The 22,459-nt window shown below is 44.2% G+C and overlaps 1 protein-coding gene across 8 annotated transcripts in view; it reads left to right on the plus strand.

The window, feature by feature from the left end:
- Window positions 1–22,459, plus strand: part of rasgrf2b (Ras protein-specific guanine nucleotide-releasing factor 2b) — a 109,232-nt gene that overhangs the window by 66,571 nt on the left and 20,202 nt on the right. For 3 of the 8 annotated variants that reach the window (XM_015363667.2, XM_015363687.2, XM_015363719.2), the window contains 9 exons: window positions 2,007–2,073; window positions 2,734–2,870; window positions 5,090–5,172; window positions 6,628–6,876; window positions 9,004–9,096; window positions 10,856–11,259; window positions 14,643–14,768; window positions 16,405–16,494; window positions 17,022–17,128. In XM_015363667.2, coding sequence (XP_015219153.1) covers window positions 2,007–2,073; window positions 2,734–2,870; window positions 5,090–5,172; window positions 6,628–6,876; window positions 9,004–9,096; window positions 10,856–11,259; window positions 14,643–14,768; window positions 16,405–16,494; window positions 17,022–17,128 — 1,356 coding nt within the window. The remainder of the gene's footprint in view (window positions 1–2,006; window positions 2,074–2,733; window positions 2,871–5,089; window positions 5,173–6,627; window positions 6,877–9,003; window positions 9,097–10,855; window positions 11,260–14,642; window positions 14,769–16,404; window positions 16,495–17,021; window positions 17,129–22,459) is intronic. The other 5 variants (XM_015363677.2, XM_015363694.2, XM_015363700.2 and 2 more) reach the window with 4 other exon arrangements.

Consider the following 22,459-nt stretch of genomic DNA (forward strand, 5'->3'; position numbering starts at 1 on the left):
TCTTGGTGCCCTGCTGTCCACCCAGATATACTGGCAGATCTTCTTTAGCTTCTGGCTAAACTGGCCCTGGTGTGAGTGTGTGTGTCTATGTTTGCCCTGCGATGAACTAGTGTCCCGTTCAGGGTGAATCCTGCCTTGCGCCCCTTGCATGCTGGGATATGCTCCAGCTCTCCCATGACCCTAACCTGGATGAAGCGGTTCGGAAATGGACGGATGATGAAGAATATATGTTCAGATGTGCTTTGTTTCTGTGACCCTTATCGTCTTGGATGAAACATAAGTTCCCTGAAAAACCCATTCAGAGAGAACACATGAGTAAAGACAAACACAGCTCACTGCTTAGCCCCTACCAGCACTGAGGAATGATCCTGACTGCTATTAAATAAATTACTGTTATACCTTTCAGGTCAGGTGTCTGTCTAACAGTGAGATATAGAAGCAAAATAACTTTCTTAAGCGAAACAAGACGTCAATACTGTTGTTCAAGGTGCTAAGATTTAAAGTGCATGTTAGGATAGGACAGGGTTATCTGTATACCATTGGTTCTGCATTGGACCCTTGCTCTGTCTATCTGACACTGAAATATTGATGCACGCCTTTATTTAATCAAGATTAGACTGCTGTAAAAAAAAAAACCTTACTTCCAGAGTATTTTCCAGCTAAAAGTTCTCTGCATAAGTGCATAACTCCTTTGTTTCTTAAATTGCACTGACTCCCTGTGAAATTTAGAGGCACTGAATAATGACTTATCGCCTGTGTGTGGTCCAACTCTTAATCTTTAGAAGCCCAGGCTCCACATGGTGGGCGGTAGAGCTTCTTATGTGCGGAACAGCATCCAGGGAGCTCTCAGCCAACATCCACTAGGAGTCTGTCTTGTCATCATTTCCAGCTTGTGCTTTAATGTGCCTAAACACCTACTGTACCTTTTCACGATAGCACTTCATGTGTTTTTTTCACTTTATTTATCTGCATTTGCTGCATGCTATTACTGTATATAGCACTTGGATTGTTCAAAACCATTTGTGAATACAGTCGCAAATAAAGGGAAATTTAGTATTTCAGCCGGGTATCGTGCTTCCTACTTAACTGGCTAGTTGTTGGTGGAGATTAGCGGAGTTCCATATTGACTTTTTCAAGGGTTATTAAACCCCAAAATGGAAAATCATCTTACGAAAAAGAAAAAATTGTGTTGAAATGAAGGGTGATGTTTTGGGGATGAAACTTAAGAATGTGAGGACAACAGAGTGGAAATTTCAAGATATTACAATGTTAATGCAGGTACTGTACTATCATTACATTATAATGGAATGTGCTCTTGTTTCCTTCATACTTTCACTGTTAACTTCCTGTACCATCAAATTAGATTCCTTTAGTAACTTCTGTGTGACTAAATGTGTAAAAGTGTATGTAGCTTGTTCCAGACCCCTACAGATCCTCCTGTTAAGCAGCCGGGAAACAGTTTCTATACAGAAAAATTATTTTCCACTAATTTTCTAAAGGATTTCACTAAAACACTTAATACATTGAAACTTATAGGGTTTATCAGAAGCTCCAGTTCTTCTGCATGTCCTGCACTTACATGAGGCTATTTTAATTTATAAAAAATGTCTTTCTCTTTGTTTGGCTTATGCTGAGCTGAGGAATTTGTATAACACACCAGTTAAATAATGCGTTCTCTTGTAGCCCAGCCATAAGTGCGGCAAAGACAGACAGAGACTGTGCAAGCTGAGCCTAGATCTTTGCGGTGCAGAAAAAAAATATTTTTATTTCTCCGATATTTCTCAGTGGTCGCATGTGCTTAAATTTAGTATTATTTTATGAGCCAAAGATGACAAAGTAAGAATTAGTTACCAGTGCAAATGGTAACTAATGCTTTCTTTAACACCCATACATTACTGAAGAAAATCAGCAAATATGAAAAGTAAAGAAAAAAAAAATTCTCTATACTCCTCATTCTTTCTATTTTGGAAACAGACACCTCTAATCTTTCCCCTTCCTTCACACAGCAAGGCGGAGTCCTGTCTCTCATTGAATGCACGCTGATTGAGGAGCCAGATGCCAGTGACGAAGACTGTGAGTAGAATCTTTTTTGATTTATTTTAAATTCAGTCACCAAGCTTTTTCACAGCCTCTCCCCTGTGGTGTGGAGGCGAGGTGTAAAATGTATTCCACACGGCCTGTATGAGCATTCAAGGGACGAGGAAACTGCAGGGCTTCCTCCAAAATGTGCCGTTTCTTGAAAGAAGCCATGGTCAATAACATGGCTGGGTGACTTGTACCAGACCCCCACCACTCTTTGTGTTAATAAGCGTCTCCTGTTCTCAGTCCTGAATGTACTTCCACGTAGTTCACGGCCTTTTAGTGTAGCCTGGTCCCAGTCAGCTCATGGCACAGCAATTTCTCAAATTACAAAAGCATCTACAGTAGACAGATCAACTAACTAGGATAATATCCTTGTATTGGAAAGTGTAACTCAGATATGACTTTGACTTAAAGTATTTTTACTGCATGCATTTGGACATATTATTGTTCTGAAACATTTCCTACTATATTACTTTTGTATAAAGAGGGTTATTGATTTAGAGGTACCTTTTAATGTCTTCCTTTTTAATTTCAAAGGGAGCAGGGAGGCCAGGCCTCTGTAAAGCGTGTGCGCTCCTCTGCTCTCTTAAATCGGTTTGCGTGTCAAATCCGCGCTGTGCGTTCCCTGAGAGCGGGCGTTCTTCCTCACAGCCAAAGGCACCGGCCAAGTCTTCGGGCACCTTGACTTCAAGATTGTGGTGGAGCCCCCGGACGCCCCCTCGTCCACGGTGGTGCTGCTGGCGCCGTCGAGGCAGGAGAAGGCAGCGTGGACTAGTGACATCAGCCAGGTAAGCCAGCACCGGACCCCCCCGTCACGAACACGGACTGGAATCCGTGTCCGATCTTGTAGAAGACCCTCTGCGATGCGGTAGGAGCTGGAGAAAACAGGAGGCGTGGTAAAAGGGAACACACAGGGGTTTAATAGTGCACAAAATAATAGTGACAGTCCATGAGACGGTGTACGGGGAAGACAAAACGGCATCCAAATCCAAACGGGTCCAAGGGCAGGTCAAAGCACAGTGCGAGAGTCCATCAACTGGAAATCCATCCTGGGACGCGACAAAGTTTAAATCCCCGGGAGGGGGGAGCACACGGACAGACGAAACATGGAGGTCCAAGGGTGACGGGGCGAGATCCTCCAGACCCCGGGCTCAGGGAGCGGGAGGTGTCGGGGATGAGGCCTGTGCCCTCAGGAGACGGACGTAGGGTTTCCTGGTGCTAGGCGGGCCTCGCGACATCCTTACCTTAATGATGAGCCCTGAGGACTGGAGGAGCTGGTCTTTAAATAATAACACTAAAAGGGTACACCTGGGGAACTAAATCACACGAACAATAATGGGAGCAGTGGAGCGCCCTCTAGGGAGGGATGTCGGGCGTGACACCCCCAGTTTCACAGCTCAGCCAGCACAGGTCATGAAGACCAGCACTGGGAAGGCATCTTCCACATCAAGAATGCTTCAGGCTTTCGAAGTGCTTTCTTTTAATTAATCTGACAAAGCTGAATATTTTTGCAGAATGAAGTAAAAATAATGGGCCTTTCTTTTTGCGTTCTTCTTTTTCTTTTGCACATTATACGATGTGTACTTTGGTGGCGGGGGGGGAGAAATGCTAAAAGGATTTATTCTGCCGTGAAATGTGATGGTGTTCTATATTTTCTGACCGTCAAGGAAAGGGATCCAGGCTTTTGAGAATGTATTGTATTTCCCTGTGTGTTGGTCTCATTCACAGCTGTAGAACCGGGGCACCTTTATTCCCAAACGCAATATTGCAGCAGGTGGATTTGTCATTAGCACAGTTCCAAGGCCATAAATAACAGAACACATTTGCAGTCTGCTGGTGAGTGCGCACATTAAAGACATACAGTAGGAAAGTTTGCATCAGACAACAGCACAGCTGTTTGTGTAGACTAATGACCTATGAGACATTTTGACAGGACGGTAAATTTGCGATTTCTTTTTCTTCCATTCTGCCTAACACAGCATATTGCCCAGTGATTTCCCAGAGTCTGATTAAGCTGACGTGAAATACAGAATTATTTCCAAAGTAACCAGCAAAAAGAAAGTCCCTCAGGGTTCCTTGAGGTCAAATTTGAGCATCAGCTTGGGACACACACAATAACGAGTGTGAAATTGTAAAGGATACAAAGTTTAACACTTGCCCTGTAATATACTGTATGCAGAAATAAAACACATCTCAAATTCCATGCATCTCATGAGACGTAACTGCAGTGTAAATGTAAGCTTACTGTTCTGGGCATTTAAGGGACTGCTGCTTCTTAACTCTCAACTCATTTAAACCGGCAGATAACGCTTAGTGAAACTGGATGATAACTTTCCAAATGCTAAATGGGGCTGTTTTGCTTTTGCATCAGTGCAGTGTTCTCAGGGCTTCTCCGGTGCTGGGTGAACTGTCACAAGTTTAATAATTTACATGCTGAGTGTCAGTTTGTGTTTATTGGATTGCATGTGTTAACTTTCGTAAACTATAGCTTTATATTATTACTATAAGATTGCTTTAATACAATAATACCGTAATGTGATGAATCAAGTTTTGCAGTTAAAGTGTTATTTTTACTGCTTTTTAACTATACTGCTGTCTCACACTGATGTTTTTTGCGCACTGCTTGTGCTGAGTTTTATTTAAGCTGCTGCGTGTTCTTTAATTTTTTTGGCTGCTGTTGTTCTGTGTTTACTTTGGTGTTTCCTCAATGTCATTGTATCGGGGTATACACACAAATAAGCATTTCATTTTACCTGTGCATAAGACAAATAATCTGAAGTCTGAACTCCCTTAACAGCATGCCTCATCACTGATCACCACTGGTGAGAAACCAGACTTTGGAGACATTATCATCTTCAGCCTTTTTGTTTAAAATGCTTTTGATTAATCTTGTGCAGCCTTATTCTTCCTAGACCTCCAAAGGCTGGGACATTTACTGTACCTGAGTGCCACATCCTGAACTGTACTTTTGACTATAGTGAGCAAACTCCTTAATCCATCTTTGCAGTGCATCGACAACATCCGCTGTAATGGCCTGATGACCAGCGTGTTTGAAGAAAACTCCAAAGTTACTGTGCCTCACATGATCAAGTAAGTCTCACACCTCACAGTCCTTGACACACACCTTGACGTAATGAGCAGTTAATATCAGAGAAACCTGAACTCCTTTGGACCCTACCAAAATACATAGATGGTTCTACCCTCTGTCCTGTTAGAAAGCAGGAGATTGTTTCTGCAGTATAATAAACCAAATACAGTTTATCATACATACTGTAGTCCCCTTATCTGGCTGCTGCTGAATCCAAATGGGAACTGTATTTGGTTTGGTGTTGACCTGGTGCTGTCATGGCTGCTGTATAGTTTTTCTAGTCTGCATTTTGGGAAGTTTCACTGTAAATGTGAAAAAGTTAAAAAACTTTGGTCTATCTTTGGTAAATCTTGGCCCTATTGAGAGTGTGCTCACGTGTGGTATTACAGAGTGGTTTGGCAGCAGCTCGCTGTCTGACCGGAAGGCGTTACAGGGGGTGATCAGGTCAGCCCAGTCCATCACTGGAGTACAGCTCCCCTCTACTGCAGACATGTTTACAACTCGCTGTCTCAGGAAGGCTGGAAGTATCGCTATGGATACCAGTCATGTCACGAACAGTTCTTTCCGGGCCCTATGCGGACGACGCAATCCAGAAAAGTGAAGACACAAGGGGAAAAATATCATGCAGGAGTCGGTCAGGAGACAGGGGGGCGTGTCCATGCAGTGCTAGTGTCCGGGGGGAGTGAATCCAGGGCGAACAATCCAAGGGTAAATCCAGAGGAGGAATCCAAGACGAGAGGTTTAGTCCAAGACCAGGGGATCCATCCGTAGTTAAAACCAGAACCGGGTCGGGACCGGCGGGGCAGGGAATCAGGACCAGGAAACTAAAACCATAACGGAGCCAGACGCAGCAGGACCCCGGGCTCTCACGACACGGAAATCAATGAGAAGCCAGGAGTGAGGTCAGCGTCTGGCTTTTAAGGGGGAACGGGAATAGGGAACAGGTGCAGACAATGGGAAGGAACGAGGAAGGGCTGGAGCTCCCTTAAGAGGAGGGGTTAGCGATCGTGACAGTCATCCTTGTTTCTCACTTTAACCCCCCCCTCTGTCAAGCATTATAGGAGCATAAAGGCAGGAACTTCCAGGTTCAGAGACAGTTTCTTCAGAGACAGATGTTTTTTTTTTCCTCTGTTGTCCAGTATGTTATTTGACTTGTTGTTATTGCTGCTGCTGTTCTGTGTTTATGTCTGCGGTGATTCCTTTATTGTCTTTGTATAGGAACATACTGTACATGCAAATAAGCACCTCAGTGCACCTGTGCATATGCCAATGAACTGAACCATGGAACATCTCCTGGTGGTCTCCCCTCCCTTCACAAACTAATGCAGCAGATCCCCAGACCCCCTTCCGCTCCCCCTCTCCCTCCGCCCGAGACGCGCCTCTTGACAGTAGACTTGTGCTTGTCTGGTGACCAGGCCTCTGTTTCTGGTTAAGCCGCTGGTTGTGCTCTCCATTAGATCCGATGCTCGTCTCCATAAAGATGATGTTGACATTTGCTTCAGCAAGACGCTCAACTCCTGCAAGGTTCCCCAGATCCGCTATGCCAGCGTGGAGCGGCTGCTGGAGAGGCTGACCGACCTGCGCTTCCTCTCCATCGACTTCCTCAACACCTTCCTGCACACTTACCGCATCTTCACCACCGCCGCCGTGGTCATGGACAAGCTGGCCGACATCTACAAGAAGCCCTTCACCTCCATCCCCGTCAGGTACCTCCCGAGAGCTCTGCTGCCCGTGTCCCCGGCTCTAATTTCAAACCACGAGGCTCTTCGCCCCCCACAACTGGCCAGAAAAGCTGGGGTTTCACTTTCCGTTTCTTTTTCCGGAGGGTTTTTTAAAGCACTTCCACTGCACTTGCAGGTGCCGATCGTGATACTCCTGGGCTGCATGTTTCTGTTCCTGAAAGGTCAGAGCTGTCAGATAATTTGCAGTTATATGTTGATACAGTGTAATTTCTCAATAACCCAGGTATCCTGACACAGACCCCCCCCCCCCGGGAAATCCCTCTCCCGCAGGGCAGATGTGTCTGTGGGTTTTTAGTACAGTACATCTCCGCCCTGAACTGCCTTAACCAGCTCATTGTTGGGCTTAAATGCAACAATTTAACAACTGCTGACCGGACCTTTGGGTGGCTCCTATGTCCTGTTTGTAGTGTTGGAGATGAGAAACTACATGCACTTTCCTAGAAACAAACGACTGTCCTGTACATTTTCAGTGCAGCCTCTCTTGACTTGCATTGGACTCCCAGTCTTTGCTGTGTGTCCAGAGCATCCTGTTTGCCTCATTGTTGATTCTGTATATTGCCTAGAAGCCAACAGGTATGAATCCCGTGTGATTTCCCATGATGCCTTTTCTAATCTTAAGCCACCTTTAATGATATGTGTACAGTATATAGTCCTGACACTTTTTTCATGTATCCAGAGCTTTATATTTCTTTACATTTACGAATTCCATTTGTCTTGCGTCTGTCTTGTTTTGAATCCTCTATTGTCCTTATTGCAATCCCTAGTTTTTATATAATCCAAAAATTTGACTTATGTGCTGGGAGGTACCCTAATACAGTAGGTGGGTACCCTGACAGGGGTTGTCTGTAGTTATATTGCTGGGATAGTTAGGTGACATTATGCAGCAGGTCATCCCCATAGACTAGTACAGTTATCTGTTTACTCCATGCCTTCTGTACTTGTATATACAATATCATAGCACTGAGTCTTTACTGATTTTACCTCTTTCATCCACTAATCTATACAACTGCTATTTTTACTTTTTACTCTACAGAAAAGCTGGTTTTGAATCCATGTGTAAGAGGGGCTATTAAGTCTTACAGTATTACCTTTCTGAATTATTCTATCAGAGGTATCTTGACAAAATCTTTTTGTAAATCCAAATGCACAATATCACAAGCAAGAATAGGTATGTAAAGGTCAGAATCTTTGAGTTTTTACTATCTTAAAATTTATTGCGTTAGCCACTTGCCTTTCTTGTATTCTAATACTATGTTACCAGGATTACCAATCTGAGAAGGTATCCCATTCGTCTGAAATTTCTTCAATTTTTAGAGATGAAAAATGACTTTTACTGGCTTTTAAATGACTTCAGAAATCTCTTTGATAGCTTCAGAGTTTTTCCAAACAAGATCTGCTTCTTTTTTCTCAAGAACTCAAGTTTATTTTTTTTTTCTGTTTCGAAGTACATACTGTATTCTTCATATGATCTATTGTAGTAGGCATAGATGTGCATGACATCTGTTGCGCTAATAGCAGGGTTACTGCCTTGTAGCGTGATCTCAGAAGCTAGGTGAGGCTGAGCCTGGTCAGTACAGACCTTTAAGGAATACCCAGGCTGCTGCTTGGGTTGGTTTTAATGGAACAGTAGGTGTTTTACCTCCTGGAGCAGAATTTCCAACCCAATCTCCCGGTAAGATGACTCAGGACTCTGTACTGTATCAGATACTGCCCTTCTGAAGTGAATACTGAGGTCAAAGCACTCGGTCAGTTAAGATCCCATGACATTCATTTGATGTGTTTTGTTTCTAGTCACGGTAGACTGTTACACAAACTACATTTCCAGTGCCTTTATTCCCTCAGCTACAGTGCTGGATGGTATTCCAAGGGTTTTGTTTCATTATGCACTGAGTGTGAGGATGTGTGCTGTTTGTGTAGCACACAAGGAGGTAAGCCCACTCTGAAACCCATCATAAACTAAGACTCGTTCTCCTCTTGTGCTTTGTCTGTGTTGTACAATAAACAATGTCAACCCTCGCCTGCTGTGTGGGAGCAGTACCATTCCATCTTCATCACCAGTTCTGTTGTCTCCCTCTCCCTCATCTCACACAGGGTCCAGTACCACTCGTCTGACCGTTTGTCCATTACCTCCATCTGTCCCGACTACAGCTTGAAGATCACAAGACTAGCTCTGGACCAATCAAAGTAACTCTCCGAGCCCGATTTCTCCTGAACTCTTTCCCTTCACCAGTGTACTGCAGGCTCTGTCTGCAAGCCTGGTCTCTGCAGCAGTCTGACACATTCTCTGAATTTATGTTCCTCTGCCGTATGCTTCCAAAACTGCCTTCTCAAGTTCAGCCTTTCTTTTTTTTTTTTTACCGACTTGGCCAAATTTCTGGATTGGTTTGCAAAGCACAGATCTGGGTTGTTTGAAAGGATTTTATTTGATTTGATTTTTTAAAAAAGTTTGAAAATACACTGTGTCCTGAGATGACACATATAGATTGCTTTTAAAAAACATGATTTACTCTCTTGCCTGAGTTCAGGGTGCCAGGTTTGCATTGGCTCCCATGCAGTGAATAATAGGTTTCCCAACATTTGCTCAGTGTGATTCTTCTTTCATCCAGCACTACCTAACATACTAGCTTATTTAGGCTACATAACACCCACACCTCAGTCAGCCTTTATGCAGCAGTTTATTCTGTATAAAATATCCTAATTCTATACCATATGGCTTGATGTACAGTAGTGTTTATTTTCCTCCTACACTTTTAAGCTTTGCCAAATGAATATGCGCATACATTGTTAGAGCAGGTGTCTCCAGTCCTGTCCCTGGAGAGCCCCCATCCAGATAGTCTTATACAGTATGTCACTTGTTTTTAAAATATTAGCAACACCTGTCACCTCTTGATGAATCCAGCAAGTAATCTGTTTGGCTAAGAGAACTCTGGTTGTTAAGAGCTGGAGAGCGCTGAGATTTCAGTTTTCAAAGTGCTGTAGATGACTTAATTCTGAACAAAAAAAGTCACCTCTTTCCCTCATCAAAATGGAATTGTTCCGTATCTTTAGAAATACAGTAGGTGATTTACTGGTGACATGCAAAACCAATCCTGAGACCTGCTCATACATTCCTGCTTTTACATAACAGTGTGTTTTCTAAGAAATGTATTTATAACGGCTTTATACCTTGACTTTAATATCACTGTCTTTATTATTCTCCATTCGAGTGTAGACTTACAGTACACAGGGTTTTATTTCTGTGGCAAACTGGGATGGTGTAATTTCAGACAGTACTTCCCAGTAATTTTGCATTTGCACTGGAAACCTGCTTCGTGTTCCTGTATCTGCGCAACAAGCTCTTCAGTGGAGGGCCTTGGGTTCGACTCTTAGGAGGGCCACCGCTGTCGTACTCTTAAGTAAGGTCATCCACGCAAATTGCTCCACTAAACATGCTGCTGCAACTGAGATTTTGCTCTCAGTTGACCTGTCTTAAGGAGTGATTATATAGTATGACTCCTTCAACCATCACAGGAGTGAAAAAAGGGAGCAGCACCTCTAAGTGTTGATTTGCCACGTCCCGAAGAGAATCAATCAGAATAGCCGTGTGAAGAAGAACCGGTGTTTTTAAATTGGAGATGACATCTGATAAAGCAGTTTAGAATGCCTAAGGGAAGAGTCGGGGATTTTGCATAGCTGTCACTCAAGAACAATGGGAGAAGTGTACAATCCGTACAACGTCGTCTCGTTCTCAGCCTCATCTGATAGAACAGCAATAAAACGAGATTATCCTTGCCAGGTTCTAAGCAGGTTCTAAATGAATATTGAAAAAACACAAAAGCAGAGCTCGGGCAGCCTCAGCAGGCTCTCATACTGTATGTGCGCAGGGTGTGTTCATCTCCGAAATGTCAGGAACTGCCCCTTATTCCCCCGGAGGTTTAATTCCCCTCCCTTTTTCGAACGTCAGGTCCCTGGAATTGTTCTTCGCCACCAACCAGAACAGCCGGGGCGGCGAGCACGCGGCCGACGGCAAGTCCCCGCGGCTCTGCCGCAAGTTCTCCTCGCCCCCGCCCCTGTCGGCGTCCCGCACCTCCTCCCCGGTGCGCGCGCGGAAGCTGTCCCTCAACTCGCCCGTCGGCTGCAAGGCGGGCGCCCTGGACCTCTCCACGTCCTCCGCCGCCAGCAGCCCCACCTCCACCCACACGCCCAGCGTGTCCCCGCCGCCCGCCGCCTCCAAGGCCCCCCTGGACCTGAGCCGCGGGCCCTCCTCGCCCGAGCAGAGCCCCGGCGCCGGCGAGGACGGCGGCTCCGAGCCGGCCCGGATGGATGTCTGTGGGAAACTGCGCCGGAGCATCCGCCGAGGTAGGCAAGGTAACGCTCTCTCAGACAAGTTTCCCCCCTCTATGCCTGTGACTCTGGGATAGAGTGCTGAACCCTGACTACACCCGGGACTCTGGGATAGAGTGCTGTACCCCCTCAACCCTTGGGACTCTGGGATAGAGTGCTGTACCCCCTGAAGCTCAGCAGGTGTGAGGCTGGTCAGTACCTGGATGGGAGACCTCCTGGGAAAAACTAAGGTTGCTGCTGGAAGAGGTGTTAGTGGGGCCAGCAGGGGGTGCTAATGCCCCAGTATGGTGATGCCCCAGTATAGCGATGGGGACACTATACTGTAAAAAGATGCCATCCTTCGGACGAGACATAAAACCGAGGTCCTGACTCTCTGTGGTGATTCAAAATCCCAGGGCGTTTCTAGAAAAGAGTAGGGGTGTAACCCTGGCGTGCCAAATTTCCCATTGGCCCTTTCCAATCATGGCCTCCTAATAATCCCCATCTATGAACTGGCTTCATCCCTCTGCTCTCCTCCCCACTGAGAGCTGGTGTGTGGGGAGCGTTCTGGCGCACTATGGCTGCCGTCGCATCATCCAGGTGGGGCTGCACACTGGTGGTGGTGGAGGGGAGACCCCATTACCTGTAAAGTGCTTTGAGTGAAGCGTCCAGAAAAGAGCTATATGAGTGTAAGGAGTTATTATTATTGCCCATTTCTCTCAGTAGAACAATGTCACAATAGCAGGGTTCTAAGTTTTGTAGAATTCAGATCAAAGAAAGGAAGTAGCCAGAGCTGACTTTAATCATTGTGTATAGTTCTGGTTAACACACTCTAAAAAGGCTTCAGAAATACTGATATGCAAAAATCCCGGTCAGTTTGGACCTCAGCCATGATGTCTGCTGGCTTCTCAGTTGTGGTGACTCCAGACCCTCAGGGGGAGAATGAGGAACTACTGACGGGCTCCTCTGACCCACCTGCTAATTGCGCCACTCAACATTGCTACACAGTCCCTCACAAAGGGCTCAGGCTCCTAACCGAAAATTCCCAGTCACCTGACCGAACCTGCCTCAGGACGTGCATGTACAGATACAGTGTTTCAGCCTTTACAGCAGGCGTCTGGAACAAAGTGCACAGTCCTGTTGTTGACGGTGATGCCCTTGAATCCTTTAGAAAAGGCCTGGATGGTGCTTCCACACAAGCTACTGTAGATGGTCTCCTGTTGTTTGTGGGCTTTCTTTTAAGATTTCTTGGTTTCCGATGTGTTTAATACATTTATGTTGACGATGACCCCTTCAAAAAGCTTGTGCATGTATGCATCAAGCACAGATTACTCTTTGTTTATAACTGTATCCACTTTATAACTGTATCCACCAAGTTAGTTGTGTACAAAGGAGCGACAATGATCCACTCGTATTACAGAGGATCACACAGAGAGAGCATCCATTAAAGTTGGAGGCAACGCAAACCAAAAAGCAGGAAGCTTACCAGGAAAATAATCCTAGTGTTTTTAGAGCAAGACTTAATGCTGACATACAGTTAGGGTAAAAGGCTTTTATATGGTTGTCTTATTACAACTTTTCTCCAGAGCTTACTGAGTAAAATGAGGGTTGATTAAATGTGTAAAGCTCTCACTGGGCTGTCACTCAGTTTAGTTCCCAGGAAACACCCTTTCCCTATTACTGCCAGCTATGCCACAGTCCACATGTGATAGTGGAAAGGGAGATCAGCCACTCAACATTATTGGAGCAGTTACAGATGGCATTGACCAGTGTGAACTTAATGGTTTAATCCAAGAACACTCAGTAATAATTAACCTGTAATGTTTTGCTGTTTGTAGACAAGAATTAAATTCACCTCTGTTGTTTCCAATATTTTACACCAGTGGGCATAAAATTCTGAGCAGAGTCCAACAGAAAGATGCTGAATTGGATAGACATGAGAAAAATCGAGGCAAGCACAGGTTCAAAGTGCACTTTAAGAGCTGTTCTTGCAGAAGAAGGAACAAAGTTATGCTTCAGTCTATCTGATGGCCCAAAAAAATGGTACTGATAAATGATGGCTCCTGAGAAAAGTACAAACTGTTTCCTATCCACCCCCTAGTGGGCCTTGTAATTTAATCTTCAGCAGACATCATTAAACATGGAAATGAGAAAACAAGTTTGCCTTGTAATGAAATATGTTGCAATGTTGTGTCACTTGGAGCTGTGCTCTGTTTGAGTTGTAATCAGACTCTCATTAAATGAAACAATGAAGTCTTCTGTGAATTCATAGCTGTGTGGCAGAGAACGGGCCTGAAATGGATTGTTATTCTCTACGTGTCCACTAATTATCCCTGTGCTCTGGTGTGGCTGGACTGAAACAGCACTAATTTGTCACGATGAGCTTCATTGCTGAGCATTCACAAAAGCACAGATACCATATAATCAAGATCCGCAGAGACCAGCACTAATAGTTGCTGAAACCAGATACTGTACATCCATCCATTCATTTTCCAACAGCTTAGCTTCTCCCAATTCAGGGTCGCAGGGGAGCCGGATCCTGTCACAGCAAGCAACAGACGCAAGGCAGGGTACACCCTGGACAGGACGCCAGTACGTAGTGATAGGAGTCGTATCATTGTGCACGCACAAACACATGCTCAAACACAGGGCCAGTTTTCCCCGGAGCCAGTTAACCTACCCGTATTTGTTTGGACCCTGGGAGGAAACCGGAGCACTCGGAGGAATCCCACATGAACATAGGGAAAACATACAAACTCCACACAGACTGCACCTCAGGTCTGAACCTAGAGCCCTAGTGCTGCAAAGCGCCACAGTGCCACCCATTCTGCATTATGTGCCATTTATATCTGCATATATTGCCTGTAAAGGAGTGGCCCAAACATTTTAAAAAAATAATTCATACAGGAAAAAAATAAACAGCTAACCACTGCGTCACCGTGCCGCCCACAAATAAATAAAGCATAAGTAAAGGCTTCTCATTTCAGACTTCTAAAAGAAAGAGTTCCAGTTTTATCAACACATTTCCAGTAGGATCACGTCTCCCAGTGAGACTACCTTGTTACCACCTGTGGCCCGATCTCACTGGGTCTCAGAAGCTGAGCCAAGCTTCATCTGGCCAGTCCTGGGAGAGGAGCACTCCAAGGAAAACCTGGTTTCTGCTGTGAAATGGAGCATGATTTCCTAAACCAACGTTCCAGAGTAGGGATGTTAACTGTGGTGTCCTGGCTAATTAAACTCTATGCTTGTACAGTCTGACGTCCCTAAATTAATTCAATGCATTCATTAGTTTCTCTCTCCTCTGCTGTGTGGTGGAGCTGCTGCTGCAGAATCGGACCCATAGTGCGTGAAGTGGGTCCCCTCCTATTTCCAAAGCACCTTGGAATTCACTGGGCTCTTGGTTCTTATTCTCCTCGTGTCTTTGACAGCCGTGCTGGAATCGGCGTCGCTGGACAAGTTCATCCCCGAGAGCCCCCCGGCGGCAGAGCCCGGAGAGATCTCCCCCTGCCGCTCCCCCTCCACCCCCAGACACATGCGATACCGCCAATCCGGAGGTAAGAGACACGCCCACATCAAGACACAGAATCGCCTGCGTTCTCGGGGCCCTGCGGGGCTTGTTTGATTTGGACCGGCAGGAGCACATTAATAGCGCCGGAACAGAACATGGGAGGTGTGGTGCAGCCAGTATGGGATCACTCTCCGATATTTGCACTAGAGAGGCAGGGATTAGTTGTGCTCACTGAGAGCTCTGTGCTGTGCAACAGCAGCAGCGTGTTCCGCTGTGTGTGTTTGGCTGTACTCCTGTTTGGCTTCGCTGTTAGTTCATACAGTATAGAACAGATGGTTGTTAAGTACATGTGGCCATAACCTGTGTAAGGAAAAGAGGTTTCGGCCTTTCAACACTTATTTCTGTCCTGATCTACCTGCTTTTAATTAGCATCGTTAATCTGGGTTTGTTTTTAATTAAACCATGGTTATCTGATGATAATAAAACAGCCTCGACACTTTTCCTTGTTCACATGCATTATTAAAACCTCTCTTCTCTTGCACTGTGAAGTAGGTATAATTACTACTGTACACCCAGTTTGTCTGGTAAAATAAAGGTTCTGTCTCATGGCGCACCTTGTTAAATTTAGCAATTATCACAGAGGAAGATACTGGAGATTAATAGGTGGAAAGATTAATTATATACTTTAATTAAACAAGTATCCTTTTAAATTTCTCTTGGCTGATACACGATAATGAATCTGTGGAAGAATAAAATAGGGAGCAAGATCTGTTTTTCTGTAGGGACCGAAAAGAGGTTCATTTATTTAGCAGTTAATCAGTTTGTTGACACAGGGACTTTTAAAGGTACTGTAAGTATTTTAAGTAGGAATAAACATAAAAAGCCTAAGGCACAGAAAGTAATTTCAGTTAATGTTCCAGAACACGTTCACTTTTCATAATGCTCTGAATCTAACGGTATTGGGGTCACAGCTAGCAAGTTTAGCAAATTGAAGAAAAACCTAAACTATATTTAAATATGATGAAATTGGTTTTACTGCACACTATTGCGCCTTTTTCACTGTGCCCAAGTCAGCTACATAAAATGCTTGGATGACATTAAAAAAAACTGTAAAATCTTGGAATGAAAGTGAAACAATATTTTTTTTTATTTTCATCAAAACATGGTGGATGAATTCACTTTTTATCCCAATCAATTTCTGGTCCAAACTCCTGAGCCAGCTGTGTTCCCTTTCCCTTTAGGAAGGAGACATTTCAGCCTCCAAAAAATGTAACTGCAAATAAAAAAATAAAACACGAGCCTTAGCAAACTCAGAAAATTGACTGAAAAATCGTGCCGTATGTTATTTTTCGAATCTTTTAAACTTTTTTTTTACTCTTCGATAATACGTGAAGCAGGATACTGAATCTGGCCATGGAAGTTGTTTGGGAGTCTTTTAAGTGAAGTTTGAGAATTAAATATAATGTAATTATGATACAGTAATAATCCAGCGCAACTTTACTGAACCTTTAGTAACCTTGGCTTTGAGTTGGCTGGAGGAGATCTTAGAATCAGCAAGCTACTAGCAACTAAACAAGCCAGACGGTCCACACGGCTCACTCCCGTTTGCAACCTTTCTTATGTTCTACTGTATGTACTGTATGTTTAATTAGTAACCGTGTCATTGCGCTTTTCCTCTCCAGTCCAGTCGGCGGAGAACACACGGTGTTCGGTGTCTCCTGCGTCTGCTTTCGCCATTGCCACAGCCGCAGCTGGACACAGCAGCCCTCCAGGTGAGCTTCAGCAGACAACACAGCTGTCCAGGTGAGGCCCTCTGTACATGGTCCTCACTGTCCAGGTGAGGCTCTCTGTACACGGTCAGCACTGTCCAGGTGAGGGTCTCTGTACATGGTCAGCACTGTCCAGGTGAGGCCCACTGTACATGGTCAGCACTGTCCAGGTGAGGCTCTCTGTACATGGTCAGCACTGTCCAGGTGAGGCTCTCTGTACACGGTCAGCACTGTCCAGGTGAGGCTCTCTGTACACGGTCAGCACTGTCCAGGTGATGCTCTCTGTACACGGTCAGCACTGTCCAGGTGAGGCTCTCTGTACATGGTCAGCACTGTCCAGGTGAGGCTCTCTGTACACGGTCAGCACTGTCCAGGTGATGCTCTCTGTACACGGTCAGCACTGTCCAGGTGAGGCTCTGTACACAATCAGCACTGTACGGGTGAGGTTCTCTGTACACAGTCAGCACTGTCCAGGTGAGGCCCTCTGTACTGTATGTGCTTTCAATGTCAATGTTCTTTCTTTTTTCTAGGGTTTAACAACTCCGAAAGGATGTGTGATAAAGAGTTCATCATCCGCAGAGCTGCTACTAATAGGGTTCTCAATGTTTTACGGCACTGGGTGTCCAAACATTCACAGGTAAAGCACCACGGTCTTCTTAGCAGGGTTTTGTCACTTCTGGGGTCTAAAAGGCCATGTAATGTAAGATCGGACCATGTCAGGGGCATCTCTGCTCAGGACCTCACACTATCTGTAGGGTGGAACCAGCCCCTTCTTCGTAGTGTGCTCTTCTACTGCTTTGGGGGCTCTGCAAGCTGGGTACTGGGAAGAACCCGAGAGGCAGTTCAGATTCGGGTTTTGATTGCCCCCATGTCAGCAGCCAAAACACCCTGCAATTCGCAGCCAGCAGGCCACTGAAGCTCAGCAGGTGTGATGGGAGACTCCTGGGAAAAACTAAGGCTCCTGCTGGAAGAGGTTTTAGTGGGGCCAGCAGGGGGTGCTCACCCTGCGGTCTATGTGGGTCTTTATGTCCCAGTATAGTGACGGGGACACTAAACTGTAAAAAGGCGCCGTCCTGTGGATGAGATGTAAAACCGAGGTCTTGACTCTTTGTGGTCATTAAAAATCCCAGGGCGTTTCTCGAAAAGAGTTTCCATTGGCCTTTACCAATCATGGCCTCCTAATAATCACCATCTCTAAACTGGCTTCATCACTCTGCTCTCCTCCCCACTAATAGCTGGTGTAATAATATTATTATTATTGCCCATGGTACATATCCTGTATGCCATTAAAGTGGTTTTGCAGAGCTAATATTGATACAGATGAGAATATAGAGCTCTGCTGTATATAGAGTGCTGATGTATTGATGCTGACAGTTGTATAATGTATGGCCATACTGATACAGGTCGGTATACAGAGTGCTGCTGTATTGATTCGAACATGCCTGAACAATTAGAGCATTCTTGGACTAAGTCACAGTGCTAACGTCATACATATCATACACAGATAAAGCTGCAGATTTCTTTAGCAGACTCCTGTAACCTGACAAATCAATCTCTGACATGGTTTCTAAGCAGGGATGTAAAAACTAGAGGCCTGCAATGAATAGAGGTTTTGTCATACCTGCTTGGTTTCCAAAGGCTGTGGGTATATTTTACAATTCCAGGGAAGGGAGGATTTCATATGCCAAGATGTCTGCAGTGCTGAATGAAATGATACCTAGTAATTGTATGTTCATTGTACATTGCATCATAGCATTACAATAATAGCACAATATTGCTATTTGCTTACTGTATAAGCTGTAATTTGCAATTAACATGAGCTGAAGCACACAGCTTACCAGTGAAAGCAGAAAAGCACTAAAACCCTGTGCTCACCAGCGCAGTCATCTGATTCCCGCTCAAATGTTTTGGGTGGATCAAAAAATGTGAAGAAAAGTTTCAGCTGCCAGAATCTCCACTCCCCCGATATGAATGTACAGCTGGATTTATACATTGAAGAATGGGAACAAATTTCACAGTCAGGTTCTGACAACAAATCTAAAGTTACAGTACAAAAAAACACATTTGGATACTGTGGTGGCAGAGGGTTTCAGCACAGTTCTTATCTTTTGTCCCTCGGTTGTCTGTGAAGAAAAGGAACTGTGGTATGGTCAGTCCTCCATGCAGTTGGAAAGATTTTCTCCTTTGTTTTTTATGTATCTCAGGATTGCTTGTCTTCTCTCAGAGTTCTGACAGTAATTTCACCGAAACAGGAAGGTCAGCTAAGTTCATCTGGCGTATTGTGCTGGAAATGAACTTAGGAGTTAAAAATAAAGGGCATGAAAGAGCCAAGGGGAACTTTTTCTGGCTACATTCCTGCATGGACCCTCCTATATTCCAGTTTTTTTAAAGGTCAATGGGTAATTGTGATAAAATCACAAGCATGGTATTAAATGGAAGGAAATGCTCCAAGGTGACATTTCTTTGTTGTCTGTGAAGTTCCGTGCAGTAAAAGGTTGATCTGATATGAAGCATCAGTAGTGCCATTGTGCAGAAAACTCTGGTTCCCAAGCTAAATTTGGAGCCCCATACTGTACATCGGGACATACTGTGCCAAGATAAAGATTGTGAACCCTCAAGGTTGGTCTGTATTCTGGTATATTTTAGACCTAAACATTTTTAGATATTCAGAAAAAATCTTAATAAAAAAGATGAGGATAGCCTGATGAAACTACTACTGTATACTGTATAACACATCTAGATATAAGATACATTTGGGTTATCTGATTAACAACATGACCTGACAGTAAATATCCTTGTGTGAATAAGTTTGTAAAACCTTAGATTCAGCAACTGAATCTAAACACCTCCTTGAGCATAAAGGACTTCAACTGGATACTTCCTGTAACTGTTTTTCAGCCTCTCGCATCCACTTTTGAATTTTGGCCCATTTTTCCTTTCAGAACCGTTTAAAGTTGATGACATTTGAAGGATTCCTTGCAAGAACTCCACACCTCATGTCCCACCATAATATTTCCGTAGTGTTTAGGTCCAGACTTTGATTGAGCCAATCCAAAATGCTTTAGCTTGAATGCTGTGCATTTGTGTAGGATCATCATCTTGCTACATGACCCATTTTCTGCTCAGCTTCAGCTGATGATTGGAAAGCCTGACGTTCTCCTCCAGAACATGCTGATACAGCACTGACTTCATGGTTGAATTCAATGATGGCAAACCATCTAGGTCCTCAAACAAGAAAGCAGTCCAAACTTTTTACATGTGCCAAAATATCATTCTTCCAGCAGTCCTGGGGATCATCCAGGTTTTCTTTGGGTAACTGGAGATGGTTTGCAATGTTTTTTTTAGAGAACAATGATTTCTTCCTGGCAGTCCTCTCATGAAAATCGTTTCATGGTGGTTGAAGCATAAACGTGAGAGAGGCCTACATAATGTTAGATGTTACCCTGGAGCTCGTTGAGACTTCCTGGATGATTCTCTGATTTGATCTTGGCTGCATGACTGATCCCGGGTAGAGTCACTGTGCTCCTGAATATTTTCCATTTGTAGACTGGATCAGTCTGATCGTGAATGGATGGAGCCCCAGATGTTTGAAAATGGTTTTGTGTCTCTTTCCAGACTGATGAACTTCTGTTTCCTGAGATCCTCTGAAATCTCTATTGATTGTGGCATTTCATGTTTCCACTAACCTGTATGGTGAAGATCAAACTCACAAAGTACAGCATATAGGACAGGGCGGCCCAAACTCAGCTCTTGTTTACATGTAATCCAATTATTTAATCACCTGATTCTAATTACCCCCTTAACCACTGTACTGTAAATAAACTATACTTATTTTTATTCACTAATTTCATTACACTGCACACTATTCTAATAAAACTAATTCTTCATTATACATTTTGTGTGATTCATACCCCACTTCATCTAAAAAAAAACATTGACTATGTGAATCTAAATCCTTTTGTTTATTTGAGAGAAGGCCGGTTCTTATTAATCAAGCATATCATTGTAAGGCATTGCAAATTCCAGAATTATACTGGGGGTTCACACAATTTTTCTTTGCACTGTACCCTCCCAACTCACGTTTCTTTTCACCAATGATGCTTTGTTCTGTAAAGAGAGCAGGGTGACAAAATATGCAGTCTTGCTGTTTTAAAGGAGATCATGACAGGCTGGACTGAATAATTCAGCAGGGCAGAGAAAAGCTGCCTAGAGACCCGTGTTGACTCAAAGGAAGCACACCTAAATGAGAAGGTTCTCGGCAGGCAGCACTTATTGCTAGGATTTAAGCAAGACTGTTAGCTGACTCTGCAAACCAACAGAGCTGGCTCTGTTCAATCCCATATCCATTTGTGATTTGAATGGTTTATGATAGAGATGGTGTGTTTTTTTACACAGTGGATGGTTGGAGTATGGAACAAGCTGCCAGTGGAACCTGATTTCTTTCAAGAAAAGGCTGAATGGGAATGAGATCAGCTGTTTACTGTAGTAGCTACAAAATGGGCCCTTCTTGTTTGTAAGCCTTGTGTTCATATGTTTTCATGGTGGTCACATGTTATTTCCTTATTTCTGGGAGTACAAAAATCCATAATTCCTCTTGGGTATTTATCATCTTTATAGGCATATCCCAACTGTTAAATCAAATCAAAACCAGTTTTAACTCTATTTAATTAGAATTTAAGTAATGATCCTAATACCGAATAGATAAGGATCTGAAATCTGCAGCCACTAAACTAACAACTAAAAACAATACACATTTTTTTCCCTGAAACCCAGAAATCTAAAAGTGGCCAGTAATTGGAATGGTAGAGAGCTCTGCAAGGAATACACTCCACTCCGTCCTATGTGTTTTGGCCTGCTTGTTCTCTGTTCCAGTCTTCAAAGGCATCAGTTCAGGGAACAGGAGTAACCTGTGACACTGAGACACAGATTCCTCTCCACATCTGACAAAGTCTGTCATGCGTGCCCTGTTACACAGCTTCGCCGTTGTCACCCTTAGTTTGTTAGAGACCCAGCGTTCCCTTCAGACCTGTACCTTGCAAATGTCATAAGGTGCCCTTAACCTTTGCACATGCTGAGGATGCAGTGTTCTGCCTACAGAGGCAGAGTAGCGCGCCTATTGCCAAGCAAGGTGGCGTGCCTCCAAGAAGCATCAAGATCTAGAATGTTTCGTAATCGCTGCAAATGAGGAAAATCGGGGATGAATAATTAAAACAGGAAAAAAGCTTTGAAACAGCAGCCTTTGCTCTATGTAGGCCACACTTCTGTTAATAAAAAATGACGAGCTGACAATGCCAATGATGTTTGCTCTATTGATCCACTGTCCTATTAAAGCTTTGCTTTGACTTGCCTGTATCCCACTCACCCTTACTTCAGAGGCAGTAAATTAAACTTGCATAGCTTTGCAGCTCGCGACACGCAGCAGCTCACTAACGAAGTGTTAAGAAAGCGTTTTAAGATTAAAACTCAGTCAGCCAGACCTTCTTCATTTACTGTCATACAGTGCGTACGGTACCATGCCCTTTATAAACTGGCTTCCCTAAATTAGCTTAGCGACTACCGCTGCGCCTTTTCTCTTTGGTGTACAAGCAGACTGATGACCTGAATGTTCAGTTTCTCCCATATTAAAACCACGCAGTTCTCTTTGCAGGAGATGCTAGACCTAGGCAGGAGGTAGAAAAGCAATCTGCCTGAGCATGTTCAGGTGATGCAGAAATCAAGCAGAAGGTGAAGCTCCTGGGGACGCAGGGCAGCCTGGTCTGACTCTAGAATCCCCTCCTTGATGGTGCACAGTCATGCACTTGTAGCTGGGGATCCCCTGTGGCAGATGGGTAGTGACCTGGCCCAAGCTTGCATCACGCTTGCTCAAGTGAGGGGATGCGAGATAGACTAGCCCCCTACAGTACATGCAATTTCTTGAATGGCAGCCAGGCAAGAACATGTCACGAAGAGATGCAGAGCAGTTGCTAGC

This window comes from Lepisosteus oculatus, chromosome 3, assembly GCF_040954835.1.
Source record: "Lepisosteus oculatus isolate fLepOcu1 chromosome 3, fLepOcu1.hap2, whole genome shotgun sequence".
NCBI lineage: Eukaryota > Metazoa > Chordata > Actinopteri > Semionotiformes > Lepisosteidae > Lepisosteus > Lepisosteus oculatus.